The sequence below is a fragment of the Myotis yumanensis genome, unplaced genomic scaffold, assembly GCF_028538775.1.
Source record: "Myotis yumanensis isolate MYYU_CA2020_CCGP unplaced genomic scaffold, mMyoYum1.0.hap1 SCAF_5, whole genome shotgun sequence".
Taxonomy (NCBI): domain Eukaryota; kingdom Metazoa; phylum Chordata; class Mammalia; order Chiroptera; family Vespertilionidae; genus Myotis; species Myotis yumanensis.
The window spans coordinates 2,733,289-2,750,191 of record NW_027223756.1 but is presented as its reverse complement, the minus strand read 5'-3'; the positions used below and the strand labels follow the sequence as shown (position 1 = coordinate 2,750,191).

The 16,903-nt window shown below is 45.7% G+C and overlaps 1 protein-coding gene across 2 annotated transcripts; it reads left to right on the top strand.

The window, feature by feature from the left end:
* Window positions 1–6,132: 6,132 nt before the first annotated feature.
* ZDHHC4 (zinc finger DHHC-type palmitoyltransferase 4) lies at window positions 6,133–16,549 on the top strand. 2 transcript variants are annotated; one of them, XM_070414324.1, is made up of 8 exons: window positions 6,133–6,226; window positions 6,621–6,842; window positions 7,396–7,519; window positions 8,219–8,292; window positions 8,724–8,902; window positions 10,493–10,618; window positions 12,005–12,249; window positions 16,188–16,549. In XM_070414324.1, exons 3-8 carry the CDS (start codon window positions 7,403–7,405, stop codon window positions 16,476–16,478), a joined length of 1,032 nt encoding a protein of 343 aa, XP_070270425.1. In that variant the 5' UTR covers window positions 6,133–6,226; window positions 6,621–6,842; window positions 7,396–7,402; the 3' UTR covers window positions 16,479–16,549. The 2 variants fall into 2 exon arrangements, with proteins under 2 accessions (XP_070270425.1, XP_070270426.1); XM_070414325.1 differs by having other exon boundaries at window positions 6,143–6,226; window positions 6,651–6,842.
* The last annotated feature ends 354 nt before the right edge of the window (window positions 16,550–16,903 follow it).

Below are 16,903 nucleotides of genomic sequence, written 5' to 3'. Positions count from 1 at the left end.
GGGTACCCTCCCCCATCTCCCCTCATTCTAAGTGAATGTGGAAAAATGAACTTCCAGTGTGGCTGACAGCCAGCCCATCACCAGGAGGCAAGCTGGTCTGGGGATAAAGCTGCTACTGCGGTGGCAGAGTGAGGGGCAAAGAAGAGCGTCCATGCGTAGTGGTGCCATGATGCCCATCATTCCTGAAGCTGCCCCATTTCTGGACATTCCAGTGGCAGAAGCCAAGAAGTCTCCTTTGCTGTTTAATGCAGTCTGAGCTGGGCTTACTATTACCTGCACCATACAGAACGCTGATACCCCAAACCTCTTGACCCGGAAATACTTCCGACTTTGCTCTCCTGTATTGGTCACCTTTGTTAACTTTGAGGATGGCGTCTAGGCTATTCGTGGCCAATGTAGACTGAATGTGCTTTACAAGCAGTTTCTCATTTAATCCTCATGACGCCCTTTGAGGCTGAGTCTCACCCTTACTTTACAGATGAGGAAACCGAAACTCAGGGAGCTTAAGTAACTGGCCCCAAACCAGGAAGCCAGATGAGATAGATCCTGGACAGGAACCCAGGATGCCTGATTCCTGAGCTCATACTCTTAGCCACTACATGACTTCCCGTGCAATATTCTCATACGGAATTTCTCCCTGGAATTTTATTCATGTCTGCTCTTCACGGAGCTCAGCGTCGGTCCTGATTGCTTGGTGTCAGAGTGTTGAGAAGAAAGTCGTGACTCAGGGACACTCACCGAGCAGTGCCATGCATTTTGTCCCCACAGCTCTGCGACGGCGTTCGCAACACCGTCCTTGTCTTTCTCCGCCTCTTTCTGGGTGACGCACAAAGGAAACCAGCACAGCACAGACTGTGTACTTTCTATGAAGGGACAGGCCACCCTCCATCAGTCAGCCCGGAAGCTCTGGCTTGTCTGCCTTTTCTCCAGGTGTCAGGTGGCTTCTCTTTTCTTTTTCTTATTGATGTCAGAGAGGAAGGAGAGGGAGAGAGAGAGAGAAACATCAATGGTGAGAGAGAATCATCGATCAGTGGCCTCCTGCATGCCCCCTCCTGAGGATCAAGCCCTCAACCCTGGCATGTGCCCTTGACTGGAATCGAACCCAGGACCCTTGAGCCCACAGGCTGACGCTGTATCCACTGAGCTACACGGGCCAGGGTGGCTTCTCTTTTCTGAAAGGCCTCGGAGGCTACCCTGAGGCAGCTCAGCGCGAAGTCAATGTCCAGGGCTGGCTGCTCCTTTGGCTCAGCACCGGACGACCAAACTCCAACTGCAAGACTAATTCCTGGTCCCAATTAGGGTAGAAAACTAGCGTCTATGATGAGAGGCACTAAGATGGTGGCTCGCAATAGGATCTCCAGATCTAGCAAATAAAAATACAAGATGCCCAGTTCAATTTGAATTTCAGAAAGAAACAGATAATTTTTAAAAATACATACTTTTTAATGATTTCAGAGAAGAAAGGAGAGGGAGAGAGTGATAGAAACATCAATGATGAGGGAGAATCATTGATTGACTGCCTCCTTACACATCCCACACTGGGGATCTATCCCGCAACTCGGGCATGTGCCCTGACTGGAAATCGAGCCGTGACCTCCTAGTTCAGTGATGGCGAACCTATGACACGCATGTCAGAGGTGACACGCAAACTCATTTTTTTGGTTGATTTTTCTTTGTTAAATGGCATTTAAATATATAAAATAAATATCAAAAATATAAATCTTTGTTTTACTGTGGTTGCAAATATCAAAAAGTTCCTCTATGTGACACGGCACCAGAGTTAAGTTAGGGTTTTTCAAAATGCTGACACGCTGAGCCCAAAAGGTTCGCCATCACTGCCCTAGTTCATAGGTCGACACTCAACCACTGAGCCACTATGGCCGGGCCAGATCATTTCTAAGTGTAGTCCGCTTAAGTGCTCATTGGAGAGCTCCCACAGCTGATGGTGAACTGCGGTATTGGTGGCCAAAGTAGCAGAGCATTTGGGGGCGAGGAGAGAACAGTGCACTCAGTTAAGACCAGTTGAAAAGTGATCAGAAAATGGAGATTCCGCCCTGATTATCCCCCTTGGACTCAGCCGCTGAACACAGACAGTAGCTTCAAGGGGCAGCAATCAGGTAGCAAAGGCCAAGTGGAAATTTGGAAGTCTACGGTGGCCACACCTACATTATGCTCCGCACTGGGCCCCACCTTCTGGCCAGAGGAATTTTTTGTTTTACTGATACTCAGGGTATGGATTTCCTTTGGGTATAATTCACCATTTTTCTTTCATTCATTCAACACGGTTTTATTGAGCATCTACTATGAACTAGTCATTAAAATAGTTGCCATTGATACAATAGTAAACAAACACAGACACAATCCTTGCCCTCCAACAAAAATACTTTTATGTTCCTTTAAATTTTTTTCTTTTCTCCGTTGTAAAATTGCTCTCAACCAACAAATCAGATTTAAAACAAGCATTGCACGCTATTTGACTGTTGCAAGGGGAGGTATGGTGTCTTGTATCCCATTTCCAAAGTATTGCTTCAGTCATTCTCGTAGAGACAAGAGATCGCTGATCCTGTCAACCGATCTTAAAGCAGGTAAAAAACTGATACCACAGGTCCAGTTTCAGGGGCCGGCGGGAGCGTTTAGGAATGCTCCTAAGAGGGATTTTTCGCTACATGTTTCACAGGAGACACAGTCCTGTCCAGCGAGCTCGAATTACCTTTTTAGTTTTAAACTTAACAGTGTGTTTTTGCCAAGTGTCAAGGTTCAGACTTGGTGGTTTTGAAGAACAGAGGGAAAAAATTAAATGCCAGGAAATGAGGATGGTGGTTTCCAATCTGACTTTAAAGTTTGATAAACTATGCAGTGTGCAAAGGACACTACATTGTTTTTTTTTTTTTTTTAACATATTTTATTGATTTTTTACAGAGAGGAAGGGAGAGAGATAGAGAGTTAGAAACATCGATGAGAGAGAAACATCAATCAACTGCCTCCTGCACATCTCCCACTGGGGATGTGCCGGCAACCCGGGTACATGCCCTTGACCGGAATCGAACCTGGGACCCTTGAGTCCGCAGGCCGATGCTCTATCCACTGAGCCAAACCGGTTTCGGCCACTACATTGTTAAGATATAAATACTTATGGAACCTAACAAATAGATAAAAATATGTAAATAAGTACTTCAAAGTAACAAGAAAATGATAATCAACTCAAGTAAAAATGGCTAAGGATAATTGATAGAATTCACAATAAAGACAACTGGCCAATAAATACATACAATGTTCAACATCACTAGGAATTGGCCAGTTGTAATTAAGACAGCCCAGCACAGTAATTAAGAACACTGATTGATTCTTGGGCCCAAGAATCTGAGTCTGAGTTTGAATTGTGGCTGGAAGGCTTTCTATCTCTATAACTCTAGGAAAATCATTTAACTTCTCATATCTCCATTTTCTCATTTATAAAAGTGGTATAACAATATTTACCATATAGAATTATTATAAAGATTTAATAGTAAATATTTAAAAAAATTTTTTTTTAATATATTTTATTGACTTTTTACAGAGAGGAAGGGAGAGGGATAGAGAGTTAGAAACATCGATGAGAGAGAAACATCGACCAGCTGCCTCCTGCACACCCCCTACTGGGGATGTGCCCGCAACCAAGGTACATGCCCTTGACCGGAATCGAACCTGGGACCTTTCAGTCCGCAGGCCGACGCTCTATCCACTGAGCCAAACCGGTTTCGGCAATATTTAAAAATTTTAAAGTGCTTAGAATGATAACAAACACAGAAAGTGTTATAAGTATTGGTTGAGTAAATAAAATTTAAAAAGCCATTTCACCCATCAGAATGGTAAATATTAAAGGAACTGATCTCTTAAATGTTGGCAAGGTTTTGGAGAAACAGGCTTTCACAGACATTTGTAGCTGAAAATCAATTTAGTAATATGTTATTAAAACTAAAAATGCCTACATGTTCTTTTGGCACAGAAATTCTACCTAGAAAAATACACATACTTGTGTGTAATGAAGCTCAATTCCACTGCAGCATTGTTTGGAAGAGGAAAGAATGGAAGTTAATCTAAATGTGTAGTAATAGATGGTTGTATTAGAGGCTGCAAACTGATAGCCATTGGGCCAAATTCGTTTTGCAGGCGTGTTTTGCTTAGCCTCAACAGTGTTTTCTAAATTTGAATTAGTTTGCCTGGCTGGTGTGGCTCAGTTGTTGAGCATCGACCTGTGAACCAGGAGGTCACAGGTTCTATTCCTGGTCAGGGCACATGCCCAGGTTGTGGGCTCCATTTCCAGGAGGGGGCATGCAGGAGGCAGCCGATCCATAATTCTCTCTCATCATTGATGTTTCTATCTCTCTCTCCTTCTCCCTTCCTCTCTAAAATCAATACAAATATATTAAAAATATATATTAAACTTTTTTTGAATTAGTTGCCAACATTAAAATATTAGATTTATTAAAAAACTGGTATTTTAAAAAACTTACAGCTCTGGATTCAAGTTAACAATCCTTTGGTCAGTGTAAATAACTATTTCTGCTTAGAACAAAACACACCTGCTCCACTTCATCATTCTACTGATTTGTTACCTGTAGGCATCGGAGTTTGGGATTCTGGCAGGTGAGTTCTGGCTCAGCTAACTAATGAAATGCATCTAGTGATGTAAATACAATGCAGTAGATATATACCAGTATGTAGTGGTGTGGAAAGATCATCAAGACATATTGTTGAGTGGAAAAGAAAACACGCCAGATGGAGAACTCTAACTTATAAGATGGTGCCATTTCTGTAGACAGCAAATAATAATTAGCATATCAGGGGTGTTTCTGTTTTACTATGTTTCTAGTGCCTAGAATAGTGCCTGGCATATACTAGGAACTCAGTACATACTTGTTGAATAAATACACATGTATAATTGTGTGAGAACGTTGGAGGATACACACTAAATAAGGGATTCTGTCGAGGGACTGGAATTTGGGAGAGGGGGGTGGTCAAGGGGTGATTGCTGTTTTTTGTTTTGTACAGTTTGACTCTTACAAACACATAATGTTTCATTACTTCCATAAATTAAAAAAAAAAAAAAAGAAAGGCAACCCAGCACAATGTAACATAGTGATCAAAACAAGATTTAATTGGTCTCCATTGAAACCATCCAGAAACGAATGAATGGGAATAAAAATAGAGTTCTGCAGTTATGAACAAGAAAAGCTAACTCAGAATACTTAACCTCCAACTCAGAACTAAGCAGCAGGGTGACGAGTGCGCGGGACTAATCAGACCACCCCGGCTGTGATGAGGCCCCATCCACAGCCAGTCCTCCCGCGGGACATAGTCCCAATTCCGTGGCTATAAGCTCGGGAAGGCCTTGCACACAGTGTATCAGAAGGTGCCCAGCTTGGTAAGTTTTTTAAAAAGAAATAAAAAAAAAAAAAGCGTTTCCTTTTGGGGTAGGCAGCAAAGGCAGACAGGAAACGAGTTTAAGGCCAGTGTTTGGAGATCAGACATTTCCCCTCAAAGGGAGGCTGTCCTGGCTCCGTCCGACCGGTGCCAGGAATAGACCGGCTCGGCGGGCGAGAGCCAAAGGGCACCCGGCAGGGGACGGCTTCTCGGCGCGGAGTGGAAGCAGCTCTTTTCACGGCTCACCCCGGGTTCAGCTCTCATTAGACGGCGTTTCTTCTCTCCTCCAGGCTCGTCGTCAAGCGCCTGGCACCGCTCCCGGGGCAGAACTTTCAGAGCTGTTCCGAGACGGCGGGAGCAGAGCTCCCCACGGCGTGGCCGGTACAGCGAAAGGCCGACTGTCCGGCCGAGGACACCGCGTTTGAACCCGATGCGCGGACCCTGGGGGCGGGGCCCTGGGAGGCGGGGCCCTGGGAGGCGGGGCCCTGCTCGGCTCTGCGCAGGCGCGGGTGGCTCGGGCCGCTCCGCCAGGCCCAGGGCGGCCTCTTTGTAAGATTCGTAGCAAACGCGCTCGGAATTTCGACCTTCCAGCCTTTAGACGCCACCGCAGTCTCGAGGCGCCCAGTAGGGCAACAACGGACACCCTCGAAGAGGCGGCACACAAACCGCAGACTTCTCCTCGCAGCGGCCGCCCGCACTTCCGCCGGAAGTCGGTCTGCCCGCCAGCGTCGCGCGCTGACGTCACGGGTGCGACGGGATTTTTGGGGCGCGCCCTGGAGGCGCGGGTGCGGTGCTGCTGACGGTTGGCTGGTCGCCCTAGGAGGTAAGGTGTCCTCCGCTGGGCGCTGAGATGCCCCCGCCTAACCAGGGATGTCCGTCTGTCTGTGTGGCCGCCCTCCCCACCCTTCCCGTGTGTGTGGGAGGACGCAGCACACTTCCACCCCGCCCGGGCCGGGCACCCACATCGTTCCCTTCTGCTCCCCCCCGCCCCCCAGGACCCGGGGAAAGCTCCTGCGAGGCCCACCGGCCGCGACCCTAACATAGAGGGGAGCTTCGGGGAGACCCTTCTGTCGGGTCCCCAACGTGGGCGCCTCAGGGCTGGGTATCCAAGGCTCGCAGCGTCCTTCTTCCCAATTAGCTCTTCCTCCCGAAGTCTTCTAACCCCCGTTCACCCCGCGGGGCTTCGACTTCCCCGACGTCCACACTCTTTTCCACAGCGCATGCCCCCGTGCCTCCTGTCCCTGTAGCCAGATCCCGTCTCCTGGAGGAACCATGTCTCCTGCAGCTCCGGGGGTCACCTGTAGTTCCAGGCTCCTGCCTCGGCGCCAGAGGAGATGCCGACGGAATTCCCTGTGAATGTTGGCAGGAGGAATGCCAGAGCTGCCTGCCGGAAATCATCCAGACAAGAAATATGTAGGCTGAAGACCCCGAGCCACCCGGTGAGGATTGCTGCTCTCTGCTCCCCTGTCCTAGCTCATGCATAGCTTCCAGTTGGTTGTCTCAATTGGAAGTCTGGCCCAAAGTCACCACCTCCAGTTACTTAACACGGGCCTGTCCTTGGAGCATCCCTTCCTAGGCAGGCAGCTGGGTCCCCAGGATGCTTGGTCCCATGGCATCAACAGATTCTGTTGGCTACGTTCTGTGTTCCTATCTGTGTGAATGTTTATATTTACGGAAGCAAACGAATGGTTTCTTGCGGGGGGGGGGGGGGGGGGGGGGGAGGGGAGGGAAGGTGCACGCATTCTGCCTATTCTTCCCCACTTTCCTTTGGAATCTGCAGATAGGAGGTGCCCCAAAGCAGACCGCAGTGGTCTAAGGAGTTTTGAAGGAGAGAGAGCACCCAGGCTTCTGGGTTGTCCGACTGAAGAGGCGGTGTGTGCTTTAAGGGCTGATGAATTTTGTTTTGGGAGCCATGTCGGGAGTTGATGTCTGAGAATATGAGCCATGGAATGAATCCCTCAGAGTCCTCACGCTCTTTCTGTTCCTTTGTAGCCCCAGGATGGACTTCCTGGTTCTCTTCTTGTTCTACTTGGCTTTGTTGCTGATTGGTGGTGCTCTGCTCTGCATCTGCTTGAAAACCCGTTACCTGAAAGGCCTGGTCAGAGGAGGCGCACAGGTAACAGTGACGCTGGGAGACCACTGGATCCGTCTAAACAGTTCACCAGTTTCCTGACAAAAGGAGAGATGCCATTTTTATTCGTTTGTTCACTTGTTCTTTCATTTATGGCAAAGTCTCCATTTCTGGGTTTTTCCCCTCCTTATTGTTAAAAGTAATCTTGTATTGCTGCTTTGAGAGAAGGTAGCGTTCTTAAGGTTGCCTGTTTTTCTCTGGATCTGATGCCTGTAATTGGGCATGGATTTGAGCAGCGTCTGCCTGGAGGGGCCTGAGGGTGAAACGGGGGGATGTAGGAGCAGAACGCTGAGCATGGGGCTGCCCACACTCCTTCGGGGATCTAAGTGAGCAAAATTAGGGTGAGCAACCCTTGGGAAGGGGTTGGCTTGGAGGTGGAATTTGGAACGTAGGATTGAACCCAAGGCAGGGAAAGGAGTGGCGTTCCCAGCAGCATGACCTGATCCATCCACTCTGCTTGAAGACCCTGCCATGGTACCTTCTTTGAGGTGAGGGTGGAAATGGAGGACTTGGCTTCAAGGAAGGCCAGCTGGGGAAGCCATCCTCTTTATTCTCTCTTAAAGCTCTTCTCTGCCCATATGCAGAAGCGCACTATCACCAGTATTGTCAGCTGAACGGCAGCATCTAATTGGGGGTTGGGAGAATGAAAAAAGAAATCGAATGTTTTTCTTTTCTTTGTTTTAGATATTTTCCTATATAGTTCCAGAATGGTTTCAGAGAGCCATGCTGAGATTGCTTCATTACCTCTTTCATACACGGTATTGTTTTCTGTTTTGACTACTTATTGCGGTCCCGTAGCTTCAGGAAGCGCCTGTGGTTTCCAGCATGCTCCGAGCGTCCTGGGTTCAGAACCTCTCCTCGTAGATAATCTGCCGTTTCTCTCTGGGGTTGGCCATGTATACTTTTAAAGGGAAGTATTTAAAGGGTAGGAAAATATTGATATGCATTTCTGTAAAAAGAAATATATTCTGATACTGAGATCTCAATTCCCAAGATAGATGATCATAATAATAGATAACATTTGAGTACTGACCATGTACTAGGCACTCTGCCAGATGTTCCTTATGTAATTCTTACTAGCACCTCACGTCCAAAGGAAGTAGTTGGCCCATGGGTACCTTTTGTTAGTACTGAATGATTTCTTCATGGAGAAGCCCCGGGAACAAGCCATGTGCCTACTTCCTTTCAGAAACCACACCTTCATCATCCTGCACCTCATCTTGCAAGGAATGGTTTATACTGAATACACCTGGGAAATACTTGGCTACTGTCAAGAGCTGGACTTCTCCTTGTGTTACCTTCTTCTGCCCTATCTGCTGCTGGTTGTAAACCTGATTTTCTTCACCCTGAGCTGTGTAACTGACCCTGGTAAGTTGAGGTTCTTGGTATAGACAGCTCAACTGTCAGTCTTACTAACAGTGCTGCAAACAACTAGTAATCCCTGGAAGACCTTGAAAAGATTTGATATTTCGTGTCTTCATGATCTTTCCATTTTGAGTGTTCTCTAATTTTATTTTTTCCTTCTTTGACCCATGGGTTATTTAGAACAGGTAAAAATTTTCCATATGAATTCTTTAGTTTAAATTTTTGATACTTTCACTCAGTTGTGTTATATGGAGAGCTTATGGTCTGTAGGATACTATTTCTTTTGAAAATTTTATTGATCTTTGCATTATGCCTGGGCATGTGGTTTTTGTAAATGGTCTGTGTGTGATTAAAAAAGAATTTGTTCTTGGAGACAGAGAACTATATAAGTACACTAGAGGCCCAGTGCACGAAATTCGTGCACTTGGGGGGGGGGGGGGGTGTCCCCCAGCCTGACCTGTGTCCTCTCACAGTGTGGAAGCCCCACTATTGATGCCCCAAAAAGATAGGCCCCGCCCACCCATCTGGGGCTCCTGGATGGATTGCACCAAAGAGGTAGGCGGGAGCTGGAGGTCCCACCTCTGTGCCATGCATGCAGTGTCAAGACCCCGCCCACCCATGCACGCCTTGCCCCGCACGCAGCCCCGCACGCCCGCTCCACACGAAGCCTCCTGGTGATCACTGGTTTTGGTGTGAGGGCATCACGACCACATAGGCTTTTATTATATAGGATTATATCAAGTTTGTTAATTATGTTCAAATCTTTTATATTCATAATTGATCAATTACTGAGAGGTATGTTATTCTGATAATAGATTTGACAGATTTCTTGTAAATTTTTGCTTAATATGTTTTGAAACTGGTGTGTGTATGTCTGTTAGCTATACATGTATTCTTATTAGATGCATTCAAGTTTAGAATTAGTATTACCACTTCCTTGAATCAGCTTCTTTCATTGGTAATTGTTTTCAAGACTCTCTTGTTTGATATTAATGTTATTATACTATCTGTTTTTTGATTGATATTTACTCCCTTCCCATTTTTTTTACTTTATACCTTTCCTGTCCTTGAAGCATTAAATGTCCATCAGCTGATGAACAGATAAAATGTGGTATGCCTGTTTACTGGGCTGTTCTTCAGCGATAAGAGGGGATGAAGTACTTGCACCTGCTGTAACATGGGGGCACCTTGAAAATATTATGTTAGTGAAAGAAGCCATATACAAAAGACCACATATTGCATGATGCTATATACAAAGTATCCAGAAAAGGCAAATCCATGGAGACAGATGTAGGGTTAGTGGTTGCCAGAAGTTAGGAGATTAGAGAGAAATGGGGCTAAAGGATTTCTTTTTGGAGGTGATGTAAATGTTCTAAAATTGTGGTGGTTGCACAACTCTGAATGTACTAAAAACTATTGAGTTGTACATTTTAAATGGGTGATTTGGGTTTTTTAATATCTCAGTAAAGCTGTTAAAATGATAAAATGAGTCATTGATTAAACACGGCAGTTTTCATTGTGCTGTGTCAGGGCAGGTTTTATGACTGTTCAGTCCTGCATTGCTTGAAGCTGACATCTGCCCTTACTTTTCAGGCACCATCACAAAAGCAAACGAATCATTGTTTCTCCAAGTTTATGAATTCGACGAGGTGATGTTCCCGAAGAACGGGCGGTGCTCTACTTGTGATCTAAGGAAGCCCGCACGGTCCAAGCACTGCAGTAAGTGTGACTCTGGCTGCTCCGGCCCCACCCTCACACAACAGGCACGGCTGCGCCTGTCAGGGAATATTACAGACGTGGGAAGCAGGGCCATTTGACTCCCAGACATGGGGCAGCCCCTGCTGGTAGGGGCCACATAGTGGTTTCTTTCAGATGCCTGGGGTGAGGTCTTGTATTCGTCTATAATGAATGGGCAACCCTCGGTCCTGGGCATGGCAGCCTTCCTCTGCCCCGTGGACGCGCATGCTGCCCAAGAGAGGTTTCTGCAGGGTACTGTGCTTGCAGATTTCAGTCTTGGCAGAGCCTGTGTTTCAGGGGAGCTACTAACATTCTCGACTAGAGTTATCCAAAAAATACAATGTGAGCCACATATATGATTTCAAATTTTCTAGCAGCCACCTTACAAAAATAAAATATGGGTGAAATTTGGCCTGGCCCGTGTTCTCAGTGGTTAGAGCGTTGGCCTGTACACCAAAAGGTCATGGGTTCATTTCCCAGTCAAGGGCACGTACCTGGGTTGCATATCGTTTCTTTCCCAGCTCAGTGGTTGAGTGTCAGCCTACAAACCAGGAAGTCACACAGGGTTCAATTCCCTATCAGGGCACAAGCCTGAGTTGTGGGCTTGATCCCCAGTGGGAGGCCTGCAGGAGGCAGCCGATCAGTGATTCTCTCTCATCATTCATGTTCCTGTTTCTCTCACCCTCTCCCTTCCTCTCTGAAATCAATTTAAAAAAATATTTTTTAAAAATCATTCATGGGATAGTTTATATTCTTTTTTATACTAAGTCTTTGAATCTGATGTATATTTTATGTTTCCAGCACCTCTCATCCAGACCCTAAATTTTCATTGGAATCACTGGGTCTGTATTTAGATTTCATACAATTTACAGTTGGAATAGATTCACTTACCCAAGCTATTCCAAGCATTTTTATAAGCTTTTCAGTAACTGAATTTTATAAGTTTTTCAGTTCCAAAAAGTCATTTCCTTTAATAGCCACATCTACATTAATAGACTGGTGCATCTTTGTCAGAAGAATCGATTTGACTTTAAAGCAAAGGCATTAGTTTTGAAACTGACTACGTTAAGTAAATTCACTAACTCTTGCATCATCTCCGTATTATTCACAAATAGTTCACAAATTGGAAAACATCTGTACATTCTTTGATATGTCAACCAGTATTTTTTCAAGTGTTTCTCATAGCCACATACCTAGTTCTCAGTACCCACCTGTGCCTAGGTTAGTGGCTGCTGTACTGGACACTGCAGTCCTGAAAGCTTGGTGGCAGCAGCTGCCATTCGCCCAGCTCAGACCGCCAGTTTGTAGAAATGTCAGTGGGTGTGCACGGTGTCATTGTCTCATCAAGAACCACCGGTGTCTGTGCAGGTGTGTGTAACCGCTGTGTGCACCGTTTCGACCATCACTGTGTGTGGGTGAACAACTGCATCGGGGCCTGGAACGCCAGGTACTTCCTTACCTACCTCCTGACACTGACGGCGTCGGCTGCCACCATGGCCATCGTGACCACTGTGTTTCTGGTCCGGTTGGTGGCATTGTCGGACTTGCACCTGGAGACTTATGTTGATGACCTTGGACAGTCCCAGGTTATTGACACCGTCTTTCTCATTCAGGTAATTCGTTATTCAGGTAATTTTGTTGTGGGCTGTATATTTCTGACTTCCAGTTTCAAATTAGAAAAAGGACATTTGTTTTCCCAGTAAAAACATGAAGCCATTCCTTTTTTTAAAAATTGATATATAATCTTTTTAAATTGGTAAATAATTCACATACCACAAAATTTACCCTTTCACAATATACAATTCAGTGATGTTAGTATGTGCAGGGTTGTGTAACCATCACTACTGATTTCAGAATATTGTATCACGCCAAAAAGTATTTCCTCACCCTGTGTCTATTTGCAGTCACTCCCCATTCCATTCTCCCCCCAGCCATGGCCCCCACTAATCGACTTTCTGTCCCTATAGATGTACCTATTCTGGCCATTTCATATCAGTGGAGTTACACAATATGTGGCCTTTTGGATTGGCTTCTTTCACAGAGCATAACTTTTTCAAGGCACATCCATGTTATAGCATGAACCAGCACTTCATTTCTTGTTATGGCTGAAACATGTTCCATTGTGTGGAATTGCCGCATTTTGTTCCATTCATCAGTTGATGGACACTTGGGCGTTGTCACTTGGTTATTTTTGAATAATGCTGCTGTGAACGTTTGTGTGCCAGTTTTTGAGCTAGATAGCTGAGAGTGGAGTTGCTGGGTCAAATGGAAACTCTTCGTAACTGCCAGACTGGTTCCCGAACAGCTGCATTTTCCGTTCCCACCACCAGCATGCAGAGGCTCGTTTCTCCACGTCCCGCCAACACTTGTTATTTTTTATTATAGTCATCCCAGCGCTTTTACCTCCTTGGACCAGAATCCACATTTTTTTTTATGAGATATTGGAGGAAAGCTGCTACTTTCCAGCCTCTCTCCATCTTTTTTTTTTTTTTTTTTTAATCCTCACAGGATATTTTTCCATTGATTTTTAGACAGAGTGGAAGAGAGAAGGAAAGACAGAGAAATATCGATGTGAGAGAAACGCACATCGATTGGTTGCCTCCTGAAGAGCCCGACCAGGGCCTGGGCTTAGGGAGGAGCCTGCGACCGAGGTACGTGCCCAGGACCAAGAACGAACACGGGACCCTTCAGACCGTCCGCAGGCCGATGCTCTATCCACTGAGCCAAACCAGCTAAGGCTTTTTTTTTTCTTCTTAAATTATATTTTTGTTGATTTCAGAGAGAGAGAGAAACATCAATGATGAGAGAGAATCATTGATCGGCTGCCTCCTGCACTCCCCACACCGGGGATCAAGCCTGCAACCCGGGCATGTGCCCTGAGCAGGAATGGAACCATGACCTCCTGGTTCATAGGTTGATGGTCAACCACTGAGCCCCGCTGGCTGGGCCAGAACCCACTTTATAGTCACGCATCACATTTGAGTGTGTCTTTTCAGTCTGAAGCAGCGCCCGCTTTTTCGTGTGAAATGGGCATTCAGTAGTCTGGTTGCCTATTAGAATGTTCCACGTTCTAGATTTGTCTGTTTCGGAATTGCGTCATCTAATCTTTCTCTATTTCCTAATGGTAGTATAAACTGGAAGTTAGTTCTAGAGCCTTGATTAGGTAAAGGTTAAATTTTTCTTTGCAAAAGTGCTTGCTAAGTGGAGACATGAGTTTCCTCTCGATCCCACCAGGCGGAGCCTAGGGCCAGGGAAGCCTGGGTTGGCCAGTCGGGTGGCCACCAGCTGTCCCTGCTGGCGAGGTGCATTTGCCCCTTGGCTATGGCAGTCTGTGTGTCTGGTTTCAGTTTTGTATTGAGGACTTTCTTTAGGCTAGAATCCAAAAAATATGAATGCTGGGCCAAAGATTACCAGCACTTATACTCTAAGTTTTCTAATATTAACATCTATTGTCAGATTGCTTTTAAAAGCTTGATTGTAGAGCACCAAGTAAGTGATGGTTTCACAGCTCAGAGCAGGCATCGCGCTGCTGGCTGGGAGGCGCCTCTGGTTTGATAGGAAAATATGGTGTGCCTTTAAAAAAGTTGTATTTCTTTCATTACTTTTTAAAAAATATATATTTTATTGATTTTTTAGGAAGGGGGAGAGAGATGGACAGACAGACAGAAACATCAAGAGAGGAAGGGAGAGGGATATAGAGTTAGAAACATCGATGAGAGAGAAACATCGATCAGCTGCCTCCTGCACACTCCCTACTGGGGATGTGCCCGCAACCAAGGTACATGCCCTCGACTGGAATTGAACCTGAGAGCTTTTTTTTAAAAAATATATTTTATTGATTTTTTACAGAGAGGAAGGGAGAGGGATAGAGAGCCAGAAACATTGATGAGAGAGAAACATCGATCAGCTGCCTCCTGCACGCCCCCAAGGTACATGCCCTTGACCGGAATCGAACCCGGGACCCTTGAGTCCACAGGCCGACGCTCTATCCACTGAGCCAAACCGGTTCTGGCGAACCTGGGACCTTTGAGTCCACAGGCCGACACTCTATCCACTGAGCCAAACCGGTTAGGGCTCTTTCATTACTTTTGATTACTTCCTTTGTCATTCTCTTGTATATCTTCTTTTGTGAATGATGTTCTTTAGCTGTTTGTCCTGTTTAATATTAGGACCAACTTTTGATTTGAGGTCTTTACATAGTAACAATAGTTTCTTCTTATGTTTATTTTCTATTTGTGTGTTTTTTTATATAAAAAGTTTAAATATTCTTCATCTTCAAATTTGTTTTTTTCTTTGTAACTTCAGTTAGAAATTCTCTAATATCAAGAGTTTTGATAATTGTTTGCTTCTCTTTTCCCCAAACTTTCAAAAATATTGAACTCTCAAATTTTTTTATTATAAAAAATAACAAAAATTCAAGCAGTCAGAGGTGTTTAAAATAAAGGGCAGGGGGTGGGAAGAAGTCAAGGTGGACATAGGGTACAAACTTCAGCTCACAGATGAACAAGTCCTGGGGATGTCTGTACAGCATGGCGACTAGTTAACAGGAATGTACTGTATATTTGAAAGGTGCTAAGAGACTAGCTCTTAAGAGTTCTCACCACAAAGAAAAATTGTAACTGTGAGGTGCTGGATATGTTAACTAACCTTACTGTGGTAATCATTTCAATATATATACATATATAAAATCGTTACATTTTGCATTGCTGTTGTGCGCCTTAAACTTTCACAATGTTACACATCAATTATATCTTAAAGCTTGGTGGGGAAGGAAAGAAAATTTAAAACATCTTGAAAAAAAAAGAAATGAAAACATACCCCTCCCCTCCCAACACTTTCACTCCCCAGAGGCAACTTCTTTTGTAGTTTGGTGCGTATATTTCAGGCTTTTTTCCTATGTTTGTTTATATTGCCATACATGTCCACAGAGTCATTGTTGTGTTTGCACAAATAGGGACCCATTGTGATCCTTGCATCTTGTCTTTCTCCCTGGGCAATGTATTACCAACATCTTTTTTAATTTTGTTGGCTCCTTGTGATGCCATGGTTTGACTGTCCCAGAGTTTTACTCTTCCTCGGGGATGCACCTTTCATTTGTGTGCTTTGGGAAGAGGGACTATTACATTCAGTGCCACTGCAGTGAGCACCCTGGCACTGTATCTCTGGCCGTTTCGTTTTGAGAGAGAGATTGATCTCTTCTGTCCATCTGGATTTTATTTTGATGCATGAACTAAGAGGTATATGTATTTCTTTGTGTTTTTTGTAAGTAGGTAAGTGGCACAGCACCATCTCCCGGGTATCCGTTCCCTTTTCCTCCAGTGTACACACTTGGTTTATCCCATGCTGAACTCTTGTATATACGAGGGTGCCTTCCTGGGCTGTTGGTCAGTGCTGTGTATGGTTCTGATTTGTGTTCCGTGGGTAGATGTGCAGGGAGGTGGGTGAGCGGGGGTGGCAGCTCCGACAGTCTCATGGACCAGACCAGGGCTGGCGGGTGCTGACCCTCACTGCGTCAGCCCCGTGGCCTAATGTGCTGCTTCTTTGCCCCCAGTACCTGTTCCTGACCTTCCCAAGGATCGTCTTCTTGCTGGGCTTTGTCTTGGTGCTGAGCTTCCTCCTGGGCGGCTTCCTGTGCTTTGCTCTGTACCTGGCCGCCACCAACCAGACTACGAACGAATGGTGCAGAGGTGACCGGGCCTGGTGCCAGCATTGCCCCCAAGGCGCCGGGGCCCCGTCCGTAGAGCCCCGTGTCCACCGGAACATTCACTCCCACGGGCTTTGGAGCAACCTCCGAGAGATCTTTCTACCTGCTGCTGCACATTATGAGAGAAAGAAGAAATGAGAATGGAAGAGTGTTACTGCCTTTTAAATACAGTTCATTTTAAATATAGTTCGTTTATTTATGCATATGGATACTTACTTTCTAAGCATGTTTTTTTTTTCCTTCTGTTCTGTATAAATCGCCTTTCAGAGGTTAAGGAAGGGAAGAGAAAAGTAGGGTTTACTGAGTGCCTAGTGGAAATCCTCCGTGGTCATCCTCTGCTCGCTCAGCCTGTCGGAACGGAGCTTCTCTGGACCCCTGGTGACCTTGGTCTCCCAATGGACTTGGCTCCTGGACAGGAGGGGCCCGTGGCTGTGTCCCCTGGTGTGCAGGAGGGTCTCCACAACTTGGATGTCCTCATCTCTCCCAGGGAAAGACGACTTTTTTCTCCATTTCCTTAACCATACCAGCACCCTCACCCAGGCCTGTTGAGCTTGTGGCCTCCT